General features: G+C 40.3%; 1 protein-coding gene across 7 annotated transcripts in view; it reads left to right on the forward strand.

Moving 5' to 3' along the window:
* The window catches only part of MCC (MCC regulator of WNT signaling pathway), a 217,772-nt gene that overhangs the window by 182,574 nt on the left and 20,676 nt on the right, over positions 1–14,522 (forward strand). For all 7 annotated transcript variants that reach the window (XM_026120081.2, XM_026120078.2, XM_026120083.2 and 4 more), the window contains 5 exons: positions 43–191; positions 1,946–2,086; positions 3,137–3,237; positions 5,845–6,028; positions 12,609–12,843. In XM_026120081.2, the coding sequence (XP_025975866.1) occupies positions 43–191; positions 1,946–2,086; positions 3,137–3,237; positions 5,845–6,028; positions 12,609–12,843 (810 nt within the window). The remainder of the gene's footprint in view (positions 1–42; positions 192–1,945; positions 2,087–3,136; positions 3,238–5,844; positions 6,029–12,608; positions 12,844–14,522) is intronic.

A 14,522-nucleotide genomic window follows, 5' to 3' on the forward strand; every position in this document is an offset into this window, starting at 1 on the left:
GTTGCCATCCATTCACAATGATCTATTAATTATCCTGTGCAGGTGTCTAGCAGTGTGGCTGAACACTTGGCACATTCCCTCCAAGACTGCTCAAATATCCAAGAAATCTTCCAAACTCTGTATTCACATGGATCTGCTATCTCTGAAAGTAAAATCCGAGAGTTTGAAGTGGAGACAGAGAGATTAAATAGGTAAGGTGAAAAGTTAGATATGCTCAGATATGTTGTCTGCTGTTAGCTTTGTTGAAGTTGCTGCTTTTTGTGCGTTTCACCATCAAGTCTCAGCTCAGCTCTGACAGCTGCAAATAAACTTAAAATGAAATTGAGAAACAGGTGATTGAGGCATACGCTAAGGATTCTTTCCATCAGTATGACAATTTGGTCATGTGTTCTTAAACAAGCGTGGCACCATCATCTGCACTGTGGAGTGTCCTTAGCTATGGCTGACCGAGTAGACATGACATCTGTTTTTCTTTTCTTTTTTCTTTTTTTCTTTTTTTTTTAACAAAACACATCAGTGCTAGAAATAAGGATTCTTATAACTTACTCTTCATCGTTCTAGAATTAGCTCACTTTGTTTTTCCTCTTGGAGAAACAGAATTGTGTAGTATTAACTGTATCAGTGAGTGCACACGGATATGTATTGGTGTCGAATTCATACAGTTAGACTTCTGGCAGCAGAAGAAAGATTGTCGCTTTCGGCTTGTAGTTAAAATGTTGCTGTTAATTGCTGAATAAGCTCTGTCTTAGCCAAAGCTTCATGTCCTGTTTAGCACACAGGATCAAAACTGGATCAGGAACCCAAGAACTGTGTCTCAGCATGCTTTCAAGTTCTCTCTTCCCCGCTACTATCTCAAGTTTAGTCTAATCAATACTGTGTCTCCTTACTTGTAGCTCATGTTTTTGTAATGCTGCAAAATGTGGGGGTTTTTTTTTCCCTCTTTGCACTGCACAATTTTGCATTGACAGCATGTATCCTTATATAAGGTGTCAAAGACGAGGTAGGAGGTTGAAGCAGCTGTGAGTTTTAGCAACTAGAAAGGTTGGGGGGGGGGTTCTGATCACTAAAGAAATGGTGTACGAGCCCTTCTTAACAGTCACAAGAAAAAAGAGAAGTTAGTGATTTTAGAGCTGTGGATCGTATTGATTTGTTTGTTGGTTACTGTCTGCACTGTGTGAAATCATTTACGTGCTTGCTCTCACTGTATAGCCAACGCTGATGATTAGGTATAGTCCATTTGATATGTGTTGCAGTTGCCGGCAATAATAATATTCAGTAAATAATAATAGTCAGTAAAACTGATATTTTGAAGCTTTATTTTCAGATTCGTAGTTGACCTCATTGAGAAGAATATTGCAGTTAAGTTCTGGTATAAGCTGTTGTTTGACCATTACCAGAATTGTCGGAGATTTCATTGCATCACTATTTTGGAAGTTGCCTCTGTAATCATGACTAAAATATTACTTCAAGTGAAACAGGTATTCTGTATGTTCCAAAGAGAGGGGGCATTTGTGCAGCTGCATGGTCACTCCACACCCCCACACATTGTGCTAATGAATGTGCCACTTAAAACAAGAAGCAAATGTGGCAGAAGGTAGGGAGGAATGGAAGCAGAAAGATGAAGCAAAAAGTTAACTGCCCCATACATTCTTGTGGCTTCAAAAGAAGGCTCCAGCTTTCTGATTGCTGCTCTTTCACAGAGAAAGGTTATATTGATTGCATTTAATGGGAAGGAGAGGAGGAGAAGGAAGTAGGCTGTCCTAGAGAAATGAGTATCCTCTTGGCTCTTGCTATAGGATGTGGAACAGCTAGATTTTGCTGTAGTCATTAAAAAAATGTGTAGACCAAATGTTTTTTGTTGGTTTAGATTACGATCGTTTTAGAGTTTTCAAGACAGTGTCTGCAAGCTAAACTTAAAGGTTGTAAATTATTTCCTTTTCTACAGCCGTATTGAACACTTGAAATCCCAGAATGACTTGTTGACAATAACACTGGAGGAGTGCAAGAGCAATGCTGAGCGGATGAGCATGCTTGTTGGGAAGTATGAGTCCAATGCCACAGCCCTCAGGCTTGCACTGCAATACAGGTATGTACTTACACAGAGAATGTCTCAGCCAGAAAAGGAGAGGGGAAAGACTTGACAGAAGTGAGAGTAAAATTGTTAGTGTGCCACAGTAAAGCTGTTTCTTTTTAATTCCTCCCTGAAAAATGCCTCACTGGTTAAACTACTGGACAAACTATGTAACTGGAGTTATTGGTACAAGTGTATCTCAACCCTAGTTCAGCAGCAGCCGTGAATTCAATCCAGTCATGAGACATTGGTTTTCTGCATTATTCAGGCACCTTTCATAAGGCTAGTGGACTGAGAAGTACCATTTTACTCCACATAATTTAAAGTGACTTTATATGCCATTGATGGGAATCATGGGTGAATTGCTTGATATTGGTTTCAAGTATCTAAATTTGCTTTAAACTGTGTTAAAAAGAGGGTGTCACTTAACTCCTGCTGCTGCGACTAATTTGGAGCAGGCACTTCTGGCATTAGGACAAATTGTGTGCCTTTTAAGGAATGTATTCTGTTACTATAATCCTTGAGGAAATTATAAGGAAATGTAAATTACAAATAGGTGCGGTAACGTATTTATTTTTAAAAACATATTAGAATGCAACAGGAACAAGTGACTCACAACTGTGCTTAGTAGCTGTTGCCTTGTATGGAGGAAAATCTTGCAGCCAGGGCAGAGAAACAAGTATTTTTCTAAGTTTTCTTGGCATAGAAAGAAGGCCTGAAAAGACAGTTTTTCAAAGAAATAATGTCTACTATCAGTCATATTACTGACTGTTTCACCAATGCTTCCGGAGCTCACCTCACATCAGATCATTCCCTCTCTTGCTTTTTGTTGTTACATTACTTGAGGCCAATCCAAGACCATCATATGGAAGGAAAGACTGTTGAAGGCTTGTGGTAGGAGCTATGTATATTATGTCATTTAATATCCCTATTACCAGACAAGCAGTAGGGAATCGTGTAGTTCATCAGCTACCTCCTTTTTTGTTGCTGATTGCAGATATTTTTCCTGTCTAAATTGCAAATATTGTGTGATTTTTGTTTTCTGTGGTTTACTTTCTCTTCTAGTGAACAGTGCATAGAAGCATATGAGCTGCTGTTGGCATTGGCAGAAAGCGAGCAGAGTCTCATTCTTGGGCAATTCAGAGCTGCAGGTGTTGGTTCTGTTGGTAAGATGTCAATGGATCACTTTATTTAGATTTGATTCTGCACATCAATTAGCATTCATAAGAGTTAGTTGCAATAGTGAATCATCTCATGACCCACCACTTAAGAACGCTCTCTGGTCTATTTTGTTTTCAACTGAATAAGTCATTTTTGCACACCCAAAAGGGGGGGGTGGGGAGGAGACTGGAAATAACTCATAAAATTTACCAGCAATTCAAATTAACTTATGTATACCATTACGGGGAATGCTTATTCTGGCTGTGGTGAGGCTGCTACAGGCATTCGCCTGTACAGAGTGGAATAATTAAACAATACTCATGACCAGTACAGGGCTTAGGACTGTACAGCTGTGGTATCTGCAAGTACCGATTGTGTTTGTACTGGCCATGTTCAGCCACAAAAATTAAGTGCAGTCTGTTAGAAGCTGGGATTAAAACAATGCAAAGATACCATTCAATGATTGCCAAAAAAAAAAAAAAAAAAAAAAAGGAAGGAAGAAAGAAGCTCTAGTTTTTCCACCCCACATTTTAACTTTGCCCTGAAATTTTAAAACTTTCTACGTGGTGTTTTAGCATGTTGGCTGGGATATCAACCTCCGTGTTCTGAGTTTATTTTATTTTGTGGATAGTTAACTTTGTGACTAAGTTTTTTGAGCGTGTTGTTCTCCAAATAATAGATTAAGCCACTTCTATAGATATATTTCTAAAGTGTGTGGAACTTCACATTACCACTGGCTACATTTTACTAATAGAATGACATGTTTACACAATGAACATTAATCTGGCTTTTATAGTCTCATTCTCCTTACTGATAGGAGAAGGTAGCAGTAGTAATCTTGGGTTAGGAAGTGGGGAAGCCTTTGGAGAGTAAAGCATAGCTTTTCATGCTGTGCTGAGACTTAGTAACTGCCTGATCGAGACAGTAATTTATAGCGCTAGCTTCTCAGAAATCACTGAAATGTAAACTGAAAGCTTTTAGAGACCAGATGGCCATCTGGCATCAGAGCCACAAGGCTGATGGGTTCAGCCTCTTGTTTCAGGAGGCTGGCTGCGCTCAGTCCATGCTCGCTGTGTTGTTACCATGCAGCTCGTTTTGCATCTCTTTTAGTGCTGCGAGCAAGCCTTTGTGTAGGTTAGTTTGCCCGTGCATAGTGGGCCATGGAGTAAATGTCAGAGTGGATGTTTGGGTTTTTCATCCACTTTTCTTCCAGAGTCTGATCATTCCTTTCCAAAATGTGCTATTGAGCTTTTGCTGCTGGAAGAGATTGGTGGCTAGCAAAAACGAGTGTAATCTTGGATTTTCTCCTTACACAGGTGACAGAAAGAAATCTTAGAAAAGGGAAGCATATTGGGTATGAGCAGGACTTTATTCCACTTTCATTTTTTGAAAGAGAGGGTGTAATTTAATTCTGTATAGGTGTCTGTCAACAGCTCTTAGTTCAGATATTATCAGTTACACTCCCATGATAGAAATGGTGCCAACTTCCTGTTACATAACTTTGGAGGAAGTTGATGTTTGGTTTATATACCTTTACTTCACAGTGAAATTTGGTTAGAACATCTAGATAAAATAGCAGATTTTTGGTCTGGAGATCAGTGAAGTTTTGCACCAACATCTGTGAGTGGAAAATGCCAGGGAATTGCTTCTGCGTCACTTGGAGCTGAGCACAGCCAGCTGCTCTTAACAGAACATCCTCACTTCCTTTCTTCTGCGTTAACGTTAGCTGTAATGCATGCAGTTCACTTAGCAAGTGCAAAGTATGAGTAATTAGTCTTTGATTTGAATAAGGATTAAATGAAAGCAGCACAGAGCAAACAGTCATTTGTTTATGCTCCCTGACACCTTTGCATTGTGTTTAGTGAAATATGACTATATTGTAACTTTGTTCTGCCATACAGTGTAGCCACTAGTGTGTCTTACTGTACTGACTTTACTCCAGCTGGAGTCAGAATTACAAGAATGGTAGCTGTGGTGGTTTCTGCCTTGCCTTTGCTGGAGGGATGGCTCAGTAGCTGCATAGTCTCTGCAGAACCTCTGCAAGTTACAGCAAATTAATTAATTAACCAGTGCTGGTTTTCTTTTGTTTTAGTATGCAGGACTGTAAACTCTGAAAGTTCAGCTGCTGCTTCTGAGCAGCAAAGCTGTCCTCACGGGGGGGGGGGAGGTAACCAGTTAGAGGGTGATCTGGCAAACTGTTAGGGTTGAGGTAAAGGTGTTAGTGGGCAAGGGCCCTGCAAGTGACCACACTGTTATGCAGCACTGGACAGTTGGAAGTAAGAGTTGTAATTTAGGTTGGTGCTCTCCCAGTGTGTTATTATCTTGAGCATCTTGGATTAATCCTAACCCACAGCGCCTATCTTTATAAACAGACAAGCTAGTTAAGGTAAACATGACTTAAGACAAATACCTAGATCTTGTGGCTGGGAGGGAGATGCATTGTGGGCAGAAGCCCAATTATCACCCATGCTCACACAGCAGTGAAGCTGCTTTTACCTCATAAACTGATAATTTATCATCATCATCTTGATAAAAACTGAAAGCACATGGAAGCATCTCTATTCTTTCACCCTCCTCAAAGCTCTGAAACATATTGTTTGCTTGCGAACTAGGGGACCAAACGGGTGATGAAAACATTACCCAGATGCTTAAGAGAGCTCATGACTGCAGGAAGACAGCTGAGAACGCAGCAAAAGCCTTGCTGATGAAACTAGATGGGAGCTGCGGGGGAGCCTATGCAATCACTGGCTGTAGCGTGCAGCCCTGGGAAAGCCTGTCGTCCAACAGCCACACGAGGTAACTGCAACTTATTTGCCTTCCTATTCCCCAAGCATTTGATTACAGACTGAAGGTTATGTTGCATTCCATCTGCTGACCTGCCTTCCTCACCTCAGTCTGCTCAGTGCTCTTAACTATGTTTTCTAAGTCACCATGCCTCAGTGATCTCATTGTCTTTAGACTTTGAGCCACTCCAGCCAAGAAGGATCTTGTATAGATTTGTTGCAAATGGGTTATTCTGAACTTTGATCTTTCTGGTAAAGGGCAAAACCGTTACATTTGTTTTACCTCAGTGACTCTCTTGCTGTCTCACTGAAACTTGCTGAAACACTGAGCGTGTACTTGTTCACATCTATTGTGTAAGGGCAGCACAGATCTACGGAGAACCAGAGACTGTAAGTGTGCTTCCATTGGGTTTTTGGAGTGTTCAAGGATTGTTTTCTAAACATCACAAATCCAGCCATTTCATTTTGAATCATTTTCTCTCCTTTCCCTTTGCGCCCCTCAAAATTCTTCCTTCCCATGCTATTCCTGTTGCAAGTGGAATGGCAAACGCACATCATGAAGGCTAGAGTGGATTCTTCCAGGAAAGGGCTGGATATTGCAGTATTTCTGGAGACCTATAAAATAATGATACTTAAATCAACTGTTATTGCAGAAGTGTTCCAGTTCAAATACATCTGCCAGCAGCTTCATTTTGAGTCTTTGTCTGCCTGCAGTGTAATTGTACTCTGTGCAGTGAGTATGTGTGGATACAAAATTGGCAAGCATCCTGGATAAATATAGATGAACATTTTTCAGTGTAAAATTTATTTTGGTTTCTCAGATTCACTCTAAAACTTTGTTTTAATTCTGTATTTGAGCCAGCTCTTTATTCAAATGCTGTCTTTTTTTGACGCTTTTAGAAGTTTATTTTAGTACTTTATCATTTCCTCCTCTTGCCACCAGCTCCTCCAAATGATCTTATTTCCTGCCTTGTTGGCTAGCATGGAATAGCTAAAAATCAGGAAGAAAGGTAATCCAAGAGAATGAGATTCAAACATGAGATAAATTTAAAAGTTTTTTTCAAAGAAGTTATAATGCTGCACTGTCAGTCCAAGTAAGTTGTATTTTTGTTCAGAAACGAGTATGACACAATCTGCGCTAGTAACACATCTGCCAGTCATGGTACCAAAAATATTGACTGCCCTAGGAAAAAGTTGTGCAAAGCTCTTTTGAATACTTGACTTGCCTTAGTGTGTGTGTGTGCTTATGCCGTATCTGCATCTGCACGTGAACATGTTGTAGGTGGCCACGCATGGCAACCCCTCTAGTTAGGCTGAGCTTGTTTACCCTTCTTCTATTTAAAAGGGTTATTTTCAGTTGTTTATAACTACCTCAGTGTTTTTCTTTGTTATGAGCTATCTGGTACACAGTCAATACCTAATTCATTTTTCTTTAAAAGAGTTTATTTAGTTGCAAGGATTGATTTGGGAAATATTTGAGGGTTTTTTTCCTGTTTTTTGGGTTTGTTTCAAGTTTTCAGCCTTTCTCTGAAAAGCATTTGTTAGAAATACAGTCTCTACAGCCCTTGATTTGTTGACCCTCATTTTTCATTTTGTTAAGGGGGAAGATGAGGGAAGTGTGCGTGTTTGGAGAGGAACGTTGTCCCTCATGCTCGTTGTTTACATTGAACTTCTGGTGGTCGGCTGGCAATATGTGTATGTGTGCATGTAATACTTTGAGTTGATGACGTTTCAGCAGAGTATGCTTAAAATGGGGTGGATTTCAAATTTCATCAGTATAAACTGTGGCATGTAAAAATGCAAAGGAAAATGCTTGTGTATGCCAAGAGAGAAATCTATTAGCTTGAGTCATTATCATTGCAGGCTAAATTGTTCTGGCATAAAGCAAGATATTGTATCGAATGTGGTAACTACTGTTATCTGCTTTGATATGTGTGGAACCTGAGAAAGAAAAGTTGCTCTTACTTATCCAAGGGGCACGCAGCAAGTCAGGAGCTTATCATATGGATGTCCTGATCTGATCATCCCTTATTCAACCCCCTCCCCATCCCCCAAGCAATGTAATTTTTCTTTGTCTAAGTCCACATACCAGGAAAAATACTTCTGAAACTTTAGCTTCTACACATAATACAAACCTCCTTTTCTTTCCTTCTGTTGTGGTCAAATGATACATGATAGAGGTGTTTGCAGACTTTCCCTACTGTGAACCCTATCTTGAAAGAGAAGCGTCCGCTCTTAAGCTCACAGACACATGATATCGTTGTGTCAGTCCATAGATGGAAAGCAGTGCTAGTTCAAGAGGCACACACTTTTCTATATTTGCATCAGTAAGCATTCTATCCCAGGTGTAAAAAATTGAAGATTTTCTCTTTAACTCCTTTCCCTGTCATTCTGGCCTTTGTTTGTTTGTTTGTTTGTTTGTTTGTTTGTTTGTTTGTCTCCAGGAGCTTACTCATGCTTTTTGGTGTTATCCTGCCTATATTGTCAGCTCTCTGTCCTTCGCCGCCTGCTCCCTTGTCAGTTGGCACCCTGCTGCTCTGGACAAACCTCCCGCTGCCACAGATCTCCGGCCTTCTGTGATTCTTTGATGTTGGTCGTTTCCATTTCCTTTACTCTACCACCGCAATAGCAATACAAGCAGAGATAGGAAGGCCGACTCTGGATTTCTAGCTGTTTCTGCAGGCTTCATGTTTGTCCTTTGTCTTGAAAAACTTGGCAGTCTATAAAACAAGAGTGAAGAGTGCTATGTGAGCTACCATTAGGGGACCACTGTACCTAAATGAAAACATTTTTACATTATGTGGTTCAGACATCCTCTGAATCTGCAAGACTGATCTTTTATTGTAACTATTTTAGCATGGGGGCTCTTGGTTGCAGATATGTGTTGCTACCTTTTTTCTTTGTAACCAGAGTGAGTAGAGAGGGAGTGAGGTGATGAAAGCTCCCCTTCGCTGAGACTTGTGACAAATGAATAATTCTCCCTGCTGTTCAAAGCCCTGTAGAATAGGGGCTTATAATGGAAGTGGTGACCCATCTTTAGCTTTGGCATTTCAAATGAGATTCTGAATGTCAAATCACTGAACGCATTACTGAGAACAAATGCTTGGAGGGCCACTGGTGACAAGGGGTTAAAGATTGTAAAAGGGAGCAACTGAAATGAAATGAAAGAGCATCACAGAGGTTGTTACTAGTGAAGTGAATAAAAATAATAGCAAGCATCTCAACTCATTTGGCTGGCAGCAGCAGCACAATAATGTTGCCAATTCATTTTTGAAAATAAAAATAGCTCTGTGGTATGGTTGGAAGTCATAATTATTTTAATGGACAGAAGCTAACCATGGAATATATGTTGCCAACAAGCTTTGACTGATTGCATCTTGAAAAAGAAGGAAATAAAAGATCTGCAATTCTAGTTCTGACTGAAAATGGTGTTTTATATTCACTGCAATGCTAATAACCCCAACCTTACATCTGGATTCATGGAGGGAAAGTCTGGCCTCCTATATGCAAAGGGAATTCTTTTCAGTATTAGTTAGTACCACTAAATATCTAAACTCAATCAAACACAGGGCTAAATCTTCCAGTCAGAATCACCTCAGATTTCAGATAAGTAGCTGACATACAGGATTATCTTGACTGAAGTGTGGAAATAAGTTATTTAGAAATATCCCAACGGGTATCTTAATGTCATCTATGTAACGCTTCATTGCTGGAGCAAATTATTCCCAGAAGGAAGAAGTGTGGTTTCACCAAAGTGTTCTGATCTTAGCTAAAAATACTGCTCTTCATATTTTAGCTGGTTGGAGTATTTTTCAGTTTCTGTGGAAAAGCTTTTATCTTTTGGCATTGTGCTGTTTCAGATATTGAGCCATAAGACTCACCTAGAAGACTGGTGATCCTATGTAAGCTATGTATCAAATGTAAGGTTGTATGCAGACACTCAAGCAAGTTGTGAGGATTTGGTACTGACAGCATTGACGAGCTATAGCAGAGCTGAACTGAAGGGTAGATCACAAGGACAGCATAATATATTTTAGGACATCATATGACACCATACCCAGAGCAGGAATGGGCCAGCATTACTGTTGTGGAGAGCCCTGGTGTACGGGCTTTTGGGGAGACGCTGTGCTGTGGGAGCTCAGCAGCACTGCAGTGTGTCTCAGTGGCTTCTCGCACAGCCTGGTTCTCGCAGCAGTTCAAAGGGAAGGAGGGCGAGCGGAGGGCTAGGCTCCCTGCCCCTGCTTGCTGCTGCCCAAACTGCTGCTTCTTTTCTCGGTGGGGCTTGCTGCAAAATGTGGGGAGAGAGGGAGTGTGCTTCTCCCTTCTTGTTGTGCTGGCCGCCTGAGACTGCTTCTCCATTGAACTGCCCTCACCTTATTCGAAAAAAGAAAGAAAAAAAAGAAAGCATATGCTAGCAATTCAGCAGAGGAGCCAGCTCAGCTGCAGACAGGCAGGCAGGCAGCCAGGACTGAAGTAAAAGCAGCCTGAGTATCACTGGCAACAGCCCAGACTGCCTTCCTCAGCTTGGACTGCTCTCCACAAAAGGCTGCGTGTATAGCCATAGATCTTTAAGGGCCAGATCTGTGAACATCCAGCGAGTCTGAGGTTCAACAATACAACAATATACAACAATAGACTTCCAGCATTTGTGCTCAGGTTGCATTCCTAGTGGGAGGGCTAGATTTTCTTTTCTTTGTAAGTGAAAACTAAGATGAGCTGCTTGTGTCCCAAAATTTGAAGCCTGTGTAGACTTTTAAGGGCTATGCTTTCTCTAACAACAGCTGTTTTGCATTTCATCCAAAAAAACTCTGCAGTTGTAGTCTTTGGGTGCTGAGGAAACTTGCAATACCACTCAGTATAGAATTAAGTATCGCTTGTATTGTCTATCCCCATTTTTTCTTATCAGTATCTACTTCAGAAGGGGGGTGCCATTAGACTCAGTAAGGCAATGTTTGTAAAGTGTTTTGAGATTCTCTGATGAAGAACTAAGTATGAACAAAAATTTCAATATTTCAACCTAGAAAAATTTCTACGTAGTATAGATACAGGGTGTTTTTAGCTTGACTGCAGATGGAAATGGATGAAAATGAAAGCAGAGACTGGTTTGCACTTCAGGTAAATATGGCACCTATTATCCCTAAGAGAAGGAAGGAATAATACGAAACTAACAGAAAACTGTAGTAAAGACCTGTAATGTGATATTTCACAGGGGGGAAAGATTTTGAGAAATCTCTGTAGATCTGCCAATTCTCCCTCTCCTCCAAGGCTGTGCTTGGAATTTGTGGAAAGATTCATTGGCAATTATCTGAGGCACTTCAAAATCAGCGCAGCTTTAGCTGAAGTGTAGTCAAAAGAAAAGAGAAAAATCAAGGCTATCTTTTCCTTTTTCACATGCATAATATATTTTAGGACATCATTCTGACTCTCACAGCATGTAGCGGGTGGGGCTTTTTCTTCCTCCAAAAATGTTGAACAACAGTGCAATTTGATACAGAAAGTGATTTATTCCCCTGCTGATAACTGAGATCATCTAGCATTCCAGACAAGCACAGTTAATGGATGACTTATCCCTCACCCAGCAGCTGATTACAGGTCTTCAGGAGACAGCAGGCAGCTTTGAGTGAGGTTATAGAAACAACAGGGCATTTTATTTTCCTTTTAGTGTTATTGCAACTATATTCAGCCCTGGAATGTTTAAGGCTGTGTCAGTCTCAGCCCCCTACAGCACTGGCATGCATATAGGTGGGGATGCAGCACTGAGGCACCCGCGCTCTTACCAAGACATTAGTTTTCCCTTTGTAGAATCGCTTTGTAAACAATTGTAGGGGAGGCTAATGGGCAGTCACTCGTTTGAAACCATGCCCTTAGAAAAGGAATGCTCCATCAAGTCTGATGACTTTTTATTAAAAATCCTGCTAAATTATGGGCTTGTTTTAAACTCCTGCAGGCCTGAAGGGGTTTTGGTGTTCTGTGAAATTAGCCTTATCATGAATTGAAAGATGCTGACATCTGCCAGTGTTTTTTTTTTTTTTTTTTTTTTTTTTTTTTTTTTTTTTTTCCCCTCAGGTTGATTCCTACAGGTGTCCGTTGAAAAATTCCCCAGATAATTGGTATTACCTTCAGCAGATATAAATAAGGGCTGGACTGATTCTCTCTTCTTAGCAGATGCTTCTTACCAAAAAAGATGAAGACTCAGTGGTAAAGCAGCACACAGAGGCTTTCCCTGCTAGGATATTGCTGAGAAATCTTAAGTCGCATTTTTGTTGTTTAAAATAATTTAAAAAAAATTGTTCACAAGTCACTGTTCCAAGAAAACTAATTCAATTACATGTTGCTAAATATCTAGCTTTGCAGAGAAGCAGCCACTGACTTGATTTTCTCACACAACTTGGAGAATTAAATTTCTCTTCGCATTTGTCATACCTCTCTGCACCTTTTGAGCATTGCAACATCCCGTCCACACTACATGTGTCCTTTCCATGAAATTTAAGTATGTGTTGATGAAAACAAATCCTAAGTATTGAGAGAGTATTTCATACCAAAATGTAGATCTTATTTTCGGTGTATTTTAATGGTGTTCTTTCTCTTTCCAGTACTACCAGCTCAACTGCAAGCAGTTGTGATACAGAGTTTACAAAGGAGGATGAGCAACGGTTGAAGGATTATATACAGCAGTTGAAGAATGACAGGGCAGCAGTGAAGCTAACAGTGCTGGAGCTGGAAAGCATCCACATTGATCCCCTTAGTTATGACGTTAAACCTCGTGGAGACAGCCAGAGGCTAGACCTGGAAAATGCAGTCTTGATGCAAGAGCTTATGGCAATGAAGGTATTTTATTTATTTCTAACAGGCTAACTGCGCTGCTAACAATCCTTCCGTGCTACAAAATGTGCTAAGAGAGACTTTGATAGTGATCCCTGGGTGGTAAAGGGTTACTTCGTTGAAGGGGCAGGGCTGAAAATTGCTTTTGAGTAGTCAGAAAGTGACAGAAGGCAAAGCATTAGCAGTGACGAGATCTGTGTGTTTTGAATTAGATGAAGACTTCATCCATGGCTCTAAACTTGGAACGTTCTCCTTGACAAACCAGATGCTCTCTCTCAGAGATATGGCAGCTGAGTTGCTTGAGGGTGACCAAAAGTATGATACAGCACTTCCCATGAGACAGTTCATTACTTTACTCACAGGCTTGCAAATGTGCTTCTCCAATATTTGTGAACTGAAGCAGAACAAATTCACCTCTTTTTAATAATGCCCTAGGAGGAAGAATGGTCTGTCAGAAGCTATCACCCTTAATGCTCTCAAGCAGTCACTAGCCTAGAGCCGTTCTTGATGCTTTGCTTCAATATGTAGCTCGGCTTAGAGCAGGAGCAAAGGATATATGGTGATGAGTTGCAATAGCAGAGGTTTTAGGAGAATACTCTGATACATCAGGCCTGCTTTATATGTCCACTTGTAAAGATGAGATCTAGACAGCCTGACTTTTTAGCAACCAGGTATAGACCTTATATCTTTTTAAACCTGGCTCCTGTATTGACTTTGTAAATTTAGAGATGTGAACTAAAACATGGGAACATACTAAAGGCAACACAAGTGTGCATCTGCATTCAAAAATTATCTGGTTTTAGTTCAGTTTAGTTAAGTTTAACTCCTCTGTGTTGATAAGTCTTGCTATAGCGAACTAATGGCAGATATGTTAGATGATGGTGTCACCTGGGACAGCAAATCCTAAGAATTTTGAAAGCTTCTAAGTTTATACATTTTTGTTTGATAGTGTTGGCTAGCTGGTAGCTTAGTACTGATAATTGTATTCTTATTGGTGCTGCATTTCCATCTGATGACAAACATAATTTTGCATTGTAACATTTAATATTTACAGTCCAGAGAAAAAGATTCCCTGGTAACACTCAGAAGTTTTAAATTAGTTGTTTGAAAGACTCTTGCAAATTATTAGATGTGTATTTCAAACATCATGCTTCTCATTCTCCTTCTTTGTCTCCAGATCTTTGCTGAAATATCTTGTACACCGTACTCACCTCTAGCTTTAAATTGATCGGTAAGGGCAAACTGCAGAGCTGTCCCTGTGACTAATGCCCTTGCATTCCTTAACTTGGCAGGAACACAAATAGTTGCATATCATGATTTCTGGCACAATTTTGAGTGATGGTGATCCTTTCAGTCACTAAATGATCAACTGTTTTTTGACGTGTGTTTTCCACTCATAACTAGACCTAGTACACTTGATTTTCACTGCAGGAATTGTCCCTAGAAGAAGATAATATCTTGATGGTTTGTGTACAGTGCAGCCTGGAACAGATATGTGTTTTATGGAGGTGGCTGAAGTCAATGTCAGTCCTTTCTGGCCCAGGGGAACTGATGGCAGTGTCCGTGGGTTGTCATTTGTTGTACTTTGTGGGAATTCACAGTTGCAGAAAATTTCTAGGTTTCGGAAAGGGACATGGTGAAAAGTCTCGTGCTTGTCAAAGCCAGGCAAGCATTTGTTGATAACT

The sequence above is a fragment of the Dromaius novaehollandiae genome, chromosome Z (assembly GCF_036370855.1).
Source record: "Dromaius novaehollandiae isolate bDroNov1 chromosome Z, bDroNov1.hap1, whole genome shotgun sequence".
In the NCBI taxonomy this organism is placed as follows: domain Eukaryota; kingdom Metazoa; phylum Chordata; class Aves; order Casuariiformes; family Dromaiidae; genus Dromaius; species Dromaius novaehollandiae.